Below are 12,733 nucleotides of genomic sequence, written 5' to 3' on the forward strand. Positions count from 1 at the left end.
TGATTTTAGAAGCCCGGGAAAATTTATTTCGGGATTTTTGGAGTCCGTTTAGTATTTCTTTTTATTTTTCTTCCGAGTGAAAAAAAACGCAACCGACTTCGGGCCGTAACGGGCCAGAACTCTGCCGGCCGGGGGGCTTTATAAGCCGCACCTCGGGCCCGAGCCAGCCCACTAGCAGCCGCCGCCCGAACCCTAACCCTAGCCGCCAGCCGCCGCCGCCGCGACCCGCCGCCCGAGGTTCGCCGCTGCCTCGAAATCTGTGCCGTTTTAAAAAAAATCCGTTCGTCGTTTTTCTTTTTCGTCGGATTTTTCCGCGGTTATTTTCTGATCGCGATTTCTGATCCGATTTTCGTTTTAGTTTTTCTTTTCGCTCGTTTATCGGAATCAGGCGATTCAAGCGCCTGGAGTTTCGTCTCGAAACCCTCTATCCGAATAATCAACTTAAATAAGTTTTTGCTACTGTAAAATTTGACTTACGTTCAGATTACTAGAACGAAGTTTTTTTATTTTGCCGTTTGACTTTCTTTGCTTCGTTCGATTTGATTCTTTTTGCCAACCGGAGTTCTTAAGTTGAACCTTCTGGTTAGATCTCTTATTTAAGTTTTACCTGTGCATTAGATGAGTACTTATTGTATGCTTGTTTGTTTGCCTGCGATAGAGTACCCGGAGTGTGCCGCCTGTTACTTCGAATCGTTAGGTTTCACGGATCATCAGCAAGGCAAGTAACACTTTGATCATACCTTTTCTACAACCCAGTTTTTTTGCATTAGATCAATCTTCACACACATGATTATGATCTAATTAAACCGTGGGATGGGAAGTAGATGAGGTAGTACCTATTACCTGTTTATTATCAAACCTTTGGGAGTTACTTCTACGTTTGCTTATTTTGCCATGCTATGCTAGTAGACGTGGATTGGGTGAGTGAAATCTATGACAGATGTGAGATTGATAATTAATGGTTTATCTAAGGTGGCAACTTAAACACACATCTGGGTGGATTGAGCCACCTGGGTATTCCAGGACCTGCCTGTTTTCTTTTGGACCGCCACCCAGGCTCAAAGGGATCATGAGATTTTTCAAACTAGAAACTTCCGTGTGCAGCCACAATCCATTATGGGCTCTGGCATAGTTGATTAAGTCGTGCGAACTCTTATAGGGTAGACTAGCAGATGTAGGGGAAAGTAGGTGTACCGGTCTATCCATCGTAAGGTGCTAGCGCTTCTGAAAGACTGTGTCTCGGTCATTCGTTTCTCAAACACCATGTAGTGCGAGAAATCCAACGGAGGCGATCGAGTCTTGTGGGGAAAAGTGCGCAAACCTCTGCAGAGTGTAACAAACTAATCATGATTAGCCGTGTCCCCGGTTATGGACATCTTGAGTATCTAGTATCTGGATTATCATGTGAATCTCAACATGTTACTCTAAAATTAATGTTGTTGGGTTAATGATGATGCTTAATTGGGATTGAGAATGCTGTCAACCATTCTCAATATTTAACAACCACCATGATAGTAATTAAATTTATTCCTTTGAAGTAGGAAAAATTTGGCTTTATGCAAAACTGTAACCATAGAGCTTTCCACCAGCCAAATATGCATATAGTATAGCTGCTGCATTCCATTACTCTCTATGTGTTACCTTGCCAGCATATTCCATGTGCTGACCTGTTTTCGGGCTGCAACGTTAATATTGCAGACTTTTCAGACGATGATTAAGGAGTTTTAGGTCATGGTTCTATACTCAGTGATGCCGTTGGAGTTGATGGACTCACTTATCTTCCAAGCCTTCCGCTGTTATCGTAATTAGATGGCCTTAAGCCATATTTATTGTAATAAATTCTCTTTTGAGACACTCGATGTAATAAGTTTGTGATTGCTACTCTGTTATAAATCCTCCGAGTACTGTGTGGTGTCAGCATTACTGATCCAGGGATGACACCGGAGCACAGAGATGAGACTGTTTGATGTCTGGTCGCTACAATGTTCAGGCCAGTAAAGAAGCTGGGAAGTATCTGTCCTGAGCAATGCTAAGAAAAAGCATCAATGAATTCAGCACCCCTTTCTCTACTTAAATCAGTTTATAATCTGGGAATTTTAAACTGTTTCACAATGGCGCGCGCTGATCATTCATCTGAATAAATGCTATCAGGATCAGGAGATAAGGAAGCTTCTCAGTGACCCTAAACAAAGTTCAACTTACAGACGCTTTATCCAAAAAATCGCCATGCTGCTGATTCAAGTCGCAATTTATTCATCCCTGGCCCGCGCACTACTCGTCCTTTCCGTTGCATCACCATTCCACCAATTAGATTGCATCTTTTTGCTCTTAAAAACCTCTTCCTGTCGTCCACAAAAGCCTATCCTGCCATGTTAACCTGAACCATGCACATAAATGAACTGGGATCAACTTTTCTTTCCCTAAAAATTGCACATAAACCTGATCGCTTCCATACCTGAAATCGTTGCCCTCCATGAACATGCCGAGAACTTGCATGCTTTCCCCTTGCATGTCACTTCAGCGGAGTATCTTCAGTCTTCAGAGTTCACACAGACCGACCAGCCGCTTTGCCATCACACCACACGTACTTGTATATATAAGGAGAGGGGGAGCTCGGTGACAGACAGACGGACAGACAGACAGACAGACGTAACGGAAGTGAAGCATCAGTCGTTAGGTCCAGCTACTACTTCACACCATGGGCAACGGCAAGGTGTACTCGACGATCGTGCTCATCAGGCTGATCTACGCCGGCATGCACATATTCACCAAGGCGGCGTTCGAGGAGGGCACCAGCACCACCGTCTTCGTCTTCTACCGGCACGCCGTCGCCGCCATCTTCTTGGCGCCTTTCGCCTTCTTCCTCGAGATCAGGTAGCCGAATAGACATGACATGAAGGGTTTGTTCAGTCATCGTGAGATGAGGTCAACTGAATCGCTTATCCCTCTCGTCTTCTCTGATTTCAGGCAGGGGTCGGCGCCACCGCTGACGTTCAGACTCTCCGTCAAGATCTTTGCCCACGCCTTCTATGGGTATGCGTCGACGATTACGACGACATCTAGATCACTGAAACTCCAGTTTGTTGCTTATGGTTTGTTCTTGTGTCACTCACTCAGGATGGCTGGAACGATAAACCTGTATAGCATTGGCCTGAATTATGCTTCGGCAACCTCTTCGTCGGCCATCTTCAACATCGTCCCCGTGGTTGCATTCATCCTGGCCGTCATGTTCAAGTAAGAAACTGGAAAGGTGAAATTCTTTTAGTGCGATTTTCTTGTTTATTTATCAACAAGTGGGTTCATACATACTGTAGGATGGAGACTCTGAAGTTGAAGAGCGTCCACGGCATGGCCAAAGCCTCGGGGATACTTCTGTGCATCGGAGGAGTGGTCGCGCTGGCGCTGTACCAAGGCCCCCAGCTCAAGTCCTTGAACCACCACCCGCTCCTGCACAGCACCGGCACGGCCGTGCACGCGCGCCTGGAGAAGAACTGGGCGCTCGGCATCTTCCTCATGACCGCGTCGGTCGTGATATGGGCCCTGTGGACAGTACAGCAGGTAAACTATTGCCCTGCTCCAGCTGCCTCGTGGAAGTGTACTCGTAGCTGACATTGTGTCTGTTGTTTGGCAGGGCCCCCTGTTGCTGGAGTACCCATCCAAGCTTCTCAACACGACGCTCCAGTGCACCTTCGCCAGCGTCCAGTCGTTCGTCATCGCCCTGGTCATGGAGAGGGACTTCTCGCGGTGGAAGCTCGCCGGCGGCATGAGCCTCTTCGCAGTGCTCTTCACGGTAAGCATGCACACTGTTCAACCAGCTAGTAGTAATGTACAGTAGCCATGACTACCGGCCGGCACTCAGAAGCGTCCGCGCGCGGCGTGGGTCCCATGTGTTTCAGGGCATTGTTGTGGCGGCGATCTCCTACTACCTGCAGATCTGGGTGATCGAGAAGAAAGGCCCGGTGTTCCTGTCCATGTCCATGCCGCTCAGCCTCGTCTTCACCATGGTCATCGCCTCCTTCCTGCTGGGAGAAGACGTGGGCCTGGGAAGGTACGTACCTAATAAGAACCATCATCACATAACCAAAATTTGTCTGATTCTTCTTTTGATTCGTGCACCGCATCGCAAAGTAAAAGAGTCCGTGTCACGAGCCACGACCCCGACCGAGCACCGGACGCCTTCGCTTTCTCAGATGCGAATCCAAATGTGTTGCACTTGCACATCTAATCATGAACAGTATGTATGTATGTATGTATGCATGACCCGTCCTGTCGCTTGGGTGCAGCATTATCGGTGGCGCGCTGCTCGTTGCCGGTCTCTATGCCGTGCTCTGGGGCAAGGGGAGGGAGGAGCGAGGGGCGGCCGTGGACGCCGCTCTGCCGCAAAGGAGGACGGAGGAATCCAAGGAGAGCGAGATCGTCCCGGACGCGACGGCCAAGGTTTGATGCCCACCTGGCCTCCCCTGGGTGCGCTTTGTAGTGGACCTCGAACATCTTATCTACAGTACGACTGGTGTTTTATGCCACGACGACGATGATGCTTGCTGTTCTTCAGAGTTCGGAATCATTTACGTCAGTTGTTTGTCATGTGTACTACGTAGTTCTTGCAATGTTGCTAGTTTATCGTCGGAAAAGGGATCACCGGCAAGATGCACGGCAGATGTCAAGTTATAATGGAATCTAGAAGAATTCATTAACATGCTGCTAATGGGACTGTCCAGTATGAGTTTACGATGCACAGAATGTTTGCTGATTAACCAGTTTGTCATCCAACAATTCTTTTCACACTATAATATAATTACTTAACTTTCGAGTGGAATGTTTTGCTTCCCCCGGTCGTAAGAAGCAGACTACAAACTATAGTTGCTTCTGCTAATATTCTTGTCAACTGAAATCTCAGCTTTGAATGAACATATCCATCTGCCTCCTCAATCTTTTAGTATTACTCGTCATGCTTTGTATCTGCTTGATACTACATTTTGAGTTAAGAAAAGAACACTCTATCGAAAAAAAACTCCTCACACTCCAATTTTGTGGTGTCGGTTTGTCTTAACAACGCCAATCGAAGAAGTTTGTTAATATGGATGAGAGAGAGTGAGGAAATAAGAGGTAAGGGAAGGCTATGAGCATCTAGCAGATCCCGTATAACCCTGACGAACTGCGTTTTCTCGGACCTTATATGGGACGGCCCAAAAAAATGGCCCGCGCAGATCCTGCAAATGACGCTCGGTCTATATTTTTTTTACGGGCGGCCCGTAAACCGATCGGCTTTTCGGTATATATGCGGGCGCGGGTCATTTTAGGGTTCCTATCCGGCATTCCTGGCATCCATCTCCAACGCAAAATCCACCCTTCTGGCGAGAAATCTCCACCCATCTCGCAGCGATTTCCGGCGCCTCCAGCCGCCGGATCTTGGCAGCGATGGCGTTTGTGGGTGTAGGGCATGGCGGCGGTGGGGGGTTCGGCGGGCGCGGTGGATTTGGGAACCGCGGGGGGTTCGCCGGCCACAAGCGTCGCAACAACGATGAGGCCGGTAGCTCCTCTCTCCGCCCTCCGGTGTCCGACAGGCAAAGGGAGGCAGCACGCATCCACATTATGAAGTCCCGCAGCGCCAGAGTGAGGGCGTGGGCGAACGTCCTTCGCCTCCGGCGGATGTTCGATACGACCCTCCAACGGCTCCAGGCGGCCGAGAGACCGCGTGGTGCAAGGCGAGGCAGGTAGCCGCCGCCGGAGATGCGGCTGCGGCTACACGCCTACCGGAGCTCCGGGAGGAGTACCACCTCCAGCAGACCCTCTCTGGGACGCTGCTCTACCACACGCTTCACGGGAACGAGCCTCCGCCACGCGAGGACGACTCCGGCGACGATGGCGACTCCGGCTCTGGAGCCGACTTGTAGAACCAAGTATGAAGTAGAAGTACAGCCCCGCGTAGTATGAACAAGTTTAATTTCCATTTGAACTATGTTTACTTAAACTTGTATGAATTATGTTTATGTGGAACTCCGGTGATGCTTATGGCGTGAACTACTAGTTTCAAAATCAATTTGAATTGCGGTGATGTATGCGGGATCTGTTCTGTCTCCGCGCCTCTGTCAACCTGTAAATTTCGTTTACGGGAGCGGCCGGTTGCGGGATCTGCTAGAGATACTCTAAGGGCATCTTCAATGGCAACCCGTAAATTTACTCCCACATCTGTCCATGGATAGGTCGGGATCAGTCCGCAGACACGGATGCGGGAGGCCGCCATCCAACACTGCCCGCATACATTTCAAACATTTTTTTAACAAAGCGGATGAAACTCATGCAAACATAGCGGATTTCATATAAGTCAAATGAAATTCATTACATTTTGGACATATTTTAACTAAAATAACTAAAATTATATGCACGTCCAGTCGCACTGACCTCCATCCCCACGACACGGATACACTACACTAGTCTATGGCCAGCCGCGGCAGATCCAATTATCTTCCCCATGTCCGGCGGCCCGCTCGCCGGACTGCCGTGAGCCTTGGAGGTATATTCTTCCATCGTATCTTGTCTATGTCCGGCTGCGCCGCTCATCGGAGTGGCAAAGAGTGTGCTTCAGCCGAAGGGGATTGGGGGCTCCGCAGCCGTGAAGCCCAGGCGGGGGTCGACGATGATCTGCGCTGAACCGGGCAAGACACCGGTTGTGTACGCCGGCGTCGCCTCGACAGTGGCCTTCATGGGACCCAAGCGGCATCGGCCTCCCGTGTTATACTTCTCCTCGATGATGGCGGTGGGCGCGGACATGCGGGACGCTGCGTAGCTGACCTCCACCGGTAGGGCGCGGTCACGGACACGTTGAGGGCGGCTGGCGCGAGCAGTCGCAACATGGGACGCGTGCGACACATCATCGTCCACAGTAGGCACGATGTCTGTGCCGCCATGGTCTATTGCATGCCACCTCGAGCAACACATAACTCATTGGATAGCTGGCTTGGAGTGGTGAGTTGCTGAACCACGCGCCGTCTCGGAGCTTCTACTTCCGCGAGCTGGCTTGCAGCTACCTGGATCGTCGATGGAGGCGGAGCAGAGAGTTGCCTAGCTCATATTCGGCGGGCTTGATGGGCCACCCAGCCAGCTTGTTCGGATTCCTGCTTGCTGGATGTGATGGAGCTTGTGGAGAAAATATTGTGCAGGGAGGAGATGGGAGCGGAGTGTGGTGCGATTTTTACCCGGTGTCTTGCATCGCTTAAATGGCGGGGGGGGGGTGCGGAGCTAGCGGTGTTGTACTTAATGACGGGCGGCTCGCGAATGCACGTGTGGCCGAAGTAGGTTTCTTGGCACACACTTGGGATTTAATGGAGGAAGGCGGGCTGTTTGTGGCTGTTTGAAAGCGGCGAGGAGGCGTGTTCAGCCGGGCGAGGAGAGAGCGACGCTCTCTCGACTGGCGCGCTGCTTTAGTGCGGGCAGTGAAAAGATTGCGTCCGTTTGCGCCGCCCTCATGTCTGGTCAAATCACACACATCAATGTCGGTCGCTGCATGCTCTGGGCAGGCATGAATGTGGCGCGACAAGCGGCGCGACGTGCACGATGGAAAGCGCGGGAGGGGCGGATGGGGAGTTTGGGTGGGCCAAGGCAGTCAGAAGCAGGCATGGCAGCAGCCCAGACGCCCGCAATGTCCCTCATGTGTGTCTCCGGTTTGCTGGAGAAAACACGGCCGATCGCTCTGTGGACCGATATAGGGCCACGTTGGATGGCCTCCGCGGGCCGAACAACGTGGTCCAGACATATACGGTCGATTTGAGGGTCGCCGTTGAAGATGCCCTAATCTAAGAAGAACAATATAAATGTAGTCGAAGTTAAAATAACCCTTCCAACACCATAAGCCCAAGTAAAACGTAAGCTCAAGGGCCATGAACAGAAGAAGATAAAATTACAAGAGATATTTGTACTGTATAAATGAAACACTTCCTATAACCTACAAAATACTTTTATTTAAGATTACAATATCTACTATTTCTAAATAATTGATCCCATTAATTCTAGTTCTCTTAACATGTGGCTTTTTATCTCATCAAATATGCCATGTCAGTATCTACTAACACTATTTTACAGCCCTTATGTAAACTACGTGCATACTCTTTGTACACACAATGTAAGTACAAAATATTTGTACATTAAAATGTTGTCACTTTTGTTTTAGATCATTTTCTTCATACATAATACATCTAAACTTTATATTTAAATTATACATGGGAAATCACCTAGTATATTAAGAACTAGTGGTTGGGGCCCGCCATTGAGGGCCTCTTGAGAGGGAGCTGTGCATGTATTTTTTTCCTCTCAAAGAAAAAACCTCAATTTCATCTCAAAATTAAAAAGAAAATTTTCTCACAACACGTAAACATCACATCCATCTAAAAAAGCCAAAAAAACATTTTTTTAAATGAAAAAGAAACAAAAGTTTCACTTCCATCTTTCAAAAATAATCTCCAAAAAAATTCTCAAAAGAAAAAAAATCTCAATTTCATCTTTCAAACAATCAAAAAATTTCTCAATTTCATCTTCCAAAAATATCAAAAAGTCTTTTGCCACAACCAACCAGCATGCGCCATGTGGCCATACTAGTTGGCCGCCATTCTCTTGTAGCTTAATGTGTTTGATTGATGGTGCATTTGTGGTGGAATGATGTTTTAAGAATTGATGGGACATGCGTAGTATTAGGTTGACAGTTTTTAATTGTCAAGTGTGATAGTTCTTTTGTTGACTTGTATTTTATATGCAGACTAACAAATAGAACAACAAAAGTAAGAAATGCATCATTTGGTTATAATGTTGGAATATTTTCCATTATTCCTAAATAGTTGATCCTCACTCACTCTAATTCTGTCAACACGCAACTTTCCACCTCAACAAGTCCACTAACACTATTTTACAGCTCCATGCAAACCACTTACATACTCTTTGTTCACACAGTGCAAGTATGAAAAATTTCGACATTAGAATATTTATAGCTTTTGATTTAGATTGTTTCTTCATACATAATACATCTAAAATTAACCTTTAAATTCCCGCCGCAACGTTCAGGGAAATCACCTAGTATATAGAATTGGGGGGACATTTGTGGTGGAACAATGCTTTAAGAATTGGTGGGACATTTGTGGTGGAATAAATGTTTTAAGAATTGGTGGACCATATGTGTCGTATTAGTTGGACATATTTTATAATTTTCCCATGTGATAGTTCTTTTGTTGACTTGTATTTTATATGCATACAAAAGAATAGAACAACAAAAGTAAGAAAAACATCATTTGTATATAATGTTGGAATATTTTGCTGATACAAGTGGAATAATGATTTGGAATTCATGAAATATATGGTGCTTTAGCTGCACTTTTTCATTAACAAAATTATTATTATGATGTATGATTACTTGAGACTAACAGACAATATCTCATTGTGGCCGGAGTAGAAGGCGGGCAGTCTGTGGACGTTAGAATGCGGCGAGGAGGCGTGTTTAGCGGGGCGAGGAGAGGGCGATGCTCTCTCAGCTGGCGCACGGCTTCAATGCCGGTAGTGAAAAGGCCGCGTCAGTCTGCGCCGCCCTCCTGTCCGGTCAAATAACAGGCATTAATGTCGGCCGCTGCATGCTCTGGGCATGCATGAATGCGGCGCGACAAACGGTGCGACGCGTGGGATAGAAAATGCGGGATGGGCGGGTGGGGTGTTTGGGTGGGTCGGGGTAGTCAGAAACGGGCGTGACAGCAGCGCGGACACCCGCAAAAAGTCCCTTATGTTTGTCTCCGGTTTGCGGGAGAAAATATGGCCGACTGCCCTGAGGACCGATACAGGGCCGTGTTGGATGGATTCCGCGGGCCGGACAACACGGTTTGGACGTATGATGTCGGTTTGATGGTCGCCATTGTAGATGCCCTAATCTAGGAAGTACAATATAAATGTAGTCTAAGTTAAAATAACCCTTCCAACAACATAAGCCCAAGTAAAACGTAAGCTCAAGGGCCATGAACAAAAGAAGATAAAATTACAAAATATATTTGTGGTGTATAAATGAAACACTTCCTAGAACCTACAAAATACTTTTATTTAAGGTTGCAATATCTACTATTTTTAAATAGTTGATCCCATTAATTCTAATTCTCTTAACATGTGGCCTTTTATCTTATCAAGTGTTTCATGTCAGCATCCATTAATACTATTTTACAACCCCAATGTAAACCTCGTGTATACGCTTTGTGCACACACAGTGCAAGTGCAAAATATTTTTACATTAAAAAGTTGTAGCTTTTGTTTTAGATCATTTTCTTCATATATACATCTAAAATTAATCTTTAAATTATGCGCGGGAAAATCACCTAGCATACTAAGAACTAGTGGTTGGGGCCCACCAGTGCGGGCCTCTTGAGAGGGAGTTGTGCGTGTATTTTTTCCTCTCAAAGAAAAAACCTCAATTTCATCTCAAAATTGAAAAAAAAACTTTCTCACAACACGTAAACATCACATCCATATAAAAAAATCCTAAAAATATTATTTTAAATGAAAAAGAAACAAAAGTTTCACTTTCATCTTTCAAAATAATCTCCAAAAAATATTTTCTCAAAATAAAAAAATCTCAATTTCATCTTCCAAAAAAATCAAAAAGTTTTTCAATTTCATCTTCCAAAAATATCAAAAAGTTTTTTGCCACGACCAACCAGCATGTGCCATGTGGCCATACTTGTTGGCCGCCATTCTCCCGTAGCTTAACGTGTTATATTGATGGTGCATCATTGGTGGAACGATGTTTTAAGAATTGGTGGGACATATGCGTAGTATTAGGTTGACAGTTTTTAATTGTCGGGTGTGATAGTTCTTTTGTTGACTTGTATTTTCTATGCAGACTAACAAATAGAACAACAAAAATAAGAAATGCATCATTTTTTTATAATGTTGGAATATTTTCCACTATTCCTAAATAGTTGGTCCTCACTCACTCTAATTCTGTCAACATGCAACTTTCCACCTCAACAAGTCCACTAACACTATTTTACACCTCCATGCAAACCACTTACATACTCTTTGTTCACACAGTGCAAGTATGAAAATTTTCTACATTAGAAATTTATAGCTTTTGATTTAGATTTTTTTCTTCATACATAATACATCTAAAATTAACCTTTAAACTCTGGCCACAACGCTAAGGGAAATCACCTAGTATATAGAATTGGGGGGACATTTGTGGTGCAACAATGCTTTAAGAATCGACGGGACATTTGTGGTGGAATAAATGTTTTAAGAAATTGTGGACCATATGTGTTGTATTAGTTGGACATTTTTTAATTTTCCCGTGTGATAGTTCTTTTGTTGACTTGTATTTTATATGCACACAAAAGAATAGAACAACAAAAGTAAGAAAAACATCATTTGTATATAATGTTGGAATATTTTGCTGATACAAGTGGAATAATGATTTGGAATTCATGAAATATATAGTGCTTTAGCTGCACTTTTTCATTAACAAAATTATTATTATGATGTGTGATTACTTGAGACTAACAGACAATATCTCACTGTGGCCGGAGTAGAAGGCGGGCAATTTGTGGCCGTTTGAATGCGGCGAGGAGGCGTGTTCAGCCGGGCAAGCAGAGGCTGACGCTCTCTCGGCTGACGTGCCGCTTCAATGCCGGTAGTGAAAAGGTTGCTCCTGTCTGCGCCGTCCTCTTATCCTGTCAAATCACAGGCATCAATGCTGGCAACTGCATGCTTTGGGCAGGCATGAATGCGGTGCGACACGTGGTATGGAAAATGCGGGAGGGGCGGGTGGGGTATTTGGGTGGGTCAGGGCAGTCAAAAATGGGCGTGGCAGCAGCCCGGACGCCTGCAAAGTCCCTGCTTCCGCAGACCGTACAACACAGTCTGGACGTATGCAGTCGGTTTGAGGGTTGCCGTTGTAGATGCCCTAATTTAGGAAGAACGATATAAATGTAGTCTAAGTTAAAATAACCCTTCAAACAACATAAGCCCAAGTAAAACATAAGCTCACAGGCCATGAACATAAGAAGATAAAATTATATTCTTCCGGTTGGCAAGATCCTCTCTGTTAATCCAGAACAACATAACCATGGATCATCCGGAAAAGCGGGCTTGCGAGCAAAGTAGTCTCTGCACAGTAGGTTTGCTTCGGACACCTTATTCCGGTTGATCACTCTTCTTCCTTTGATTGAGCCCTTGAAGTTGAGAATATGCTTCACTTGACGGTCCATTTCCTCTTGCATGCTCATGAGCATAATCATTGTCCACTTCTTCGTCCGAATCCGAGGAATCGAAGAACTCATCTTGAATGATTTGGTCAAGCTCCGTCAGTCCATACTCCTCGTCCGACGAAGTATCGAAATCCATCGTTTTTCCTAACAAAATTACAAAAATGCGGTCAGACAATGTGTCGAACACATCAAGCGCAAGGCGGAGCGAGAGAGTTACAGGACGTACCGCGGTGGCATCCAGGCCGGAGATGACGTCCCACGCGGCGAGGACGGGAGAGAGGACTGCTCTGCTGGAGCTGTCCGCACAGAGGCAAGGAACGGCTGTTGAGCGCGCGGCGGCGGAGCTGCGAACCGGACGGAACGGAGGACGAAGAAGAGAGGAGAGAGCAAATGGATCCGGCAGCTCGGAGGATGGATTTGGTGCAATTTGGGATGGGGTCGGGCTGTCGGATCCGACATGACGGGCGTGCCCGCCTCATATTTAGGCTAGACATGGGGTACCCGTCCGC

At 46.3% G+C, this 12,733-nt stretch overlaps 1 protein-coding gene across 2 annotated transcripts; it reads left to right on the forward strand.

Annotated features, from left to right (window-relative positions):
* Positions 1-2,614: 2,614 nt before the first annotated feature.
* Positions 2,615-4,711, forward strand: LOC119354287 (WAT1-related protein At5g64700-like). Of its 2 annotated transcripts, XM_037621006.1 has the most exons (7): positions 2,615-2,874; positions 2,968-3,033; positions 3,118-3,234; positions 3,315-3,558; positions 3,632-3,790; positions 3,897-4,048; positions 4,284-4,711. In XM_037621006.1, the coding sequence occupies exons 1-7, from the start codon at positions 2,699-2,701 to the stop codon at positions 4,441-4,443; spliced, it is 1,074 nt and encodes a 357-aa protein (XP_037476903.1). In that variant the 5' UTR covers positions 2,615-2,698; the 3' UTR covers positions 4,444-4,711. The 2 variants fall into 2 exon arrangements, with proteins under 2 accessions (XP_037476903.1, XP_037476902.1); XM_037621005.1 differs by having other exon boundaries at positions 2,968-3,234.
* Positions 4,712-12,733: the final 8,022 nt, after the last annotated feature.

This window comes from Triticum dicoccoides, chromosome 2A, assembly GCF_002162155.2.
Source record: "Triticum dicoccoides isolate Atlit2015 ecotype Zavitan chromosome 2A, WEW_v2.0, whole genome shotgun sequence".
Classification (NCBI taxonomy): domain Eukaryota; kingdom Viridiplantae; phylum Streptophyta; class Magnoliopsida; order Poales; family Poaceae; genus Triticum; species Triticum dicoccoides.

What these genes read in the sequence shown, in the direction of transcription:
- LOC119354287 (XM_037621005.1), top strand. Translation starts at nt 2,699, where the DNA reads ATGGGCAACGGCAAGGTGTACTCGACGATCGTGCTCATCAGGCTGATC. An exon ending in GCCTTCTTCCTCGAGATCAG is followed by an intron (nt 2,875 to 2,967) that starts GTAGCCGAATAG and finishes CTCTGATTTCAG; the next exon opens with GCAGGGGTCGGCGCCACCGC. An exon ending in CCCTGTGGACAGTACAGCAG is followed by an intron (nt 3,559 to 3,631) that starts GTAAACTATTGC and finishes GTTGTTTGGCAG; the next exon opens with GGCCCCCTGTTGCTGGAGTA.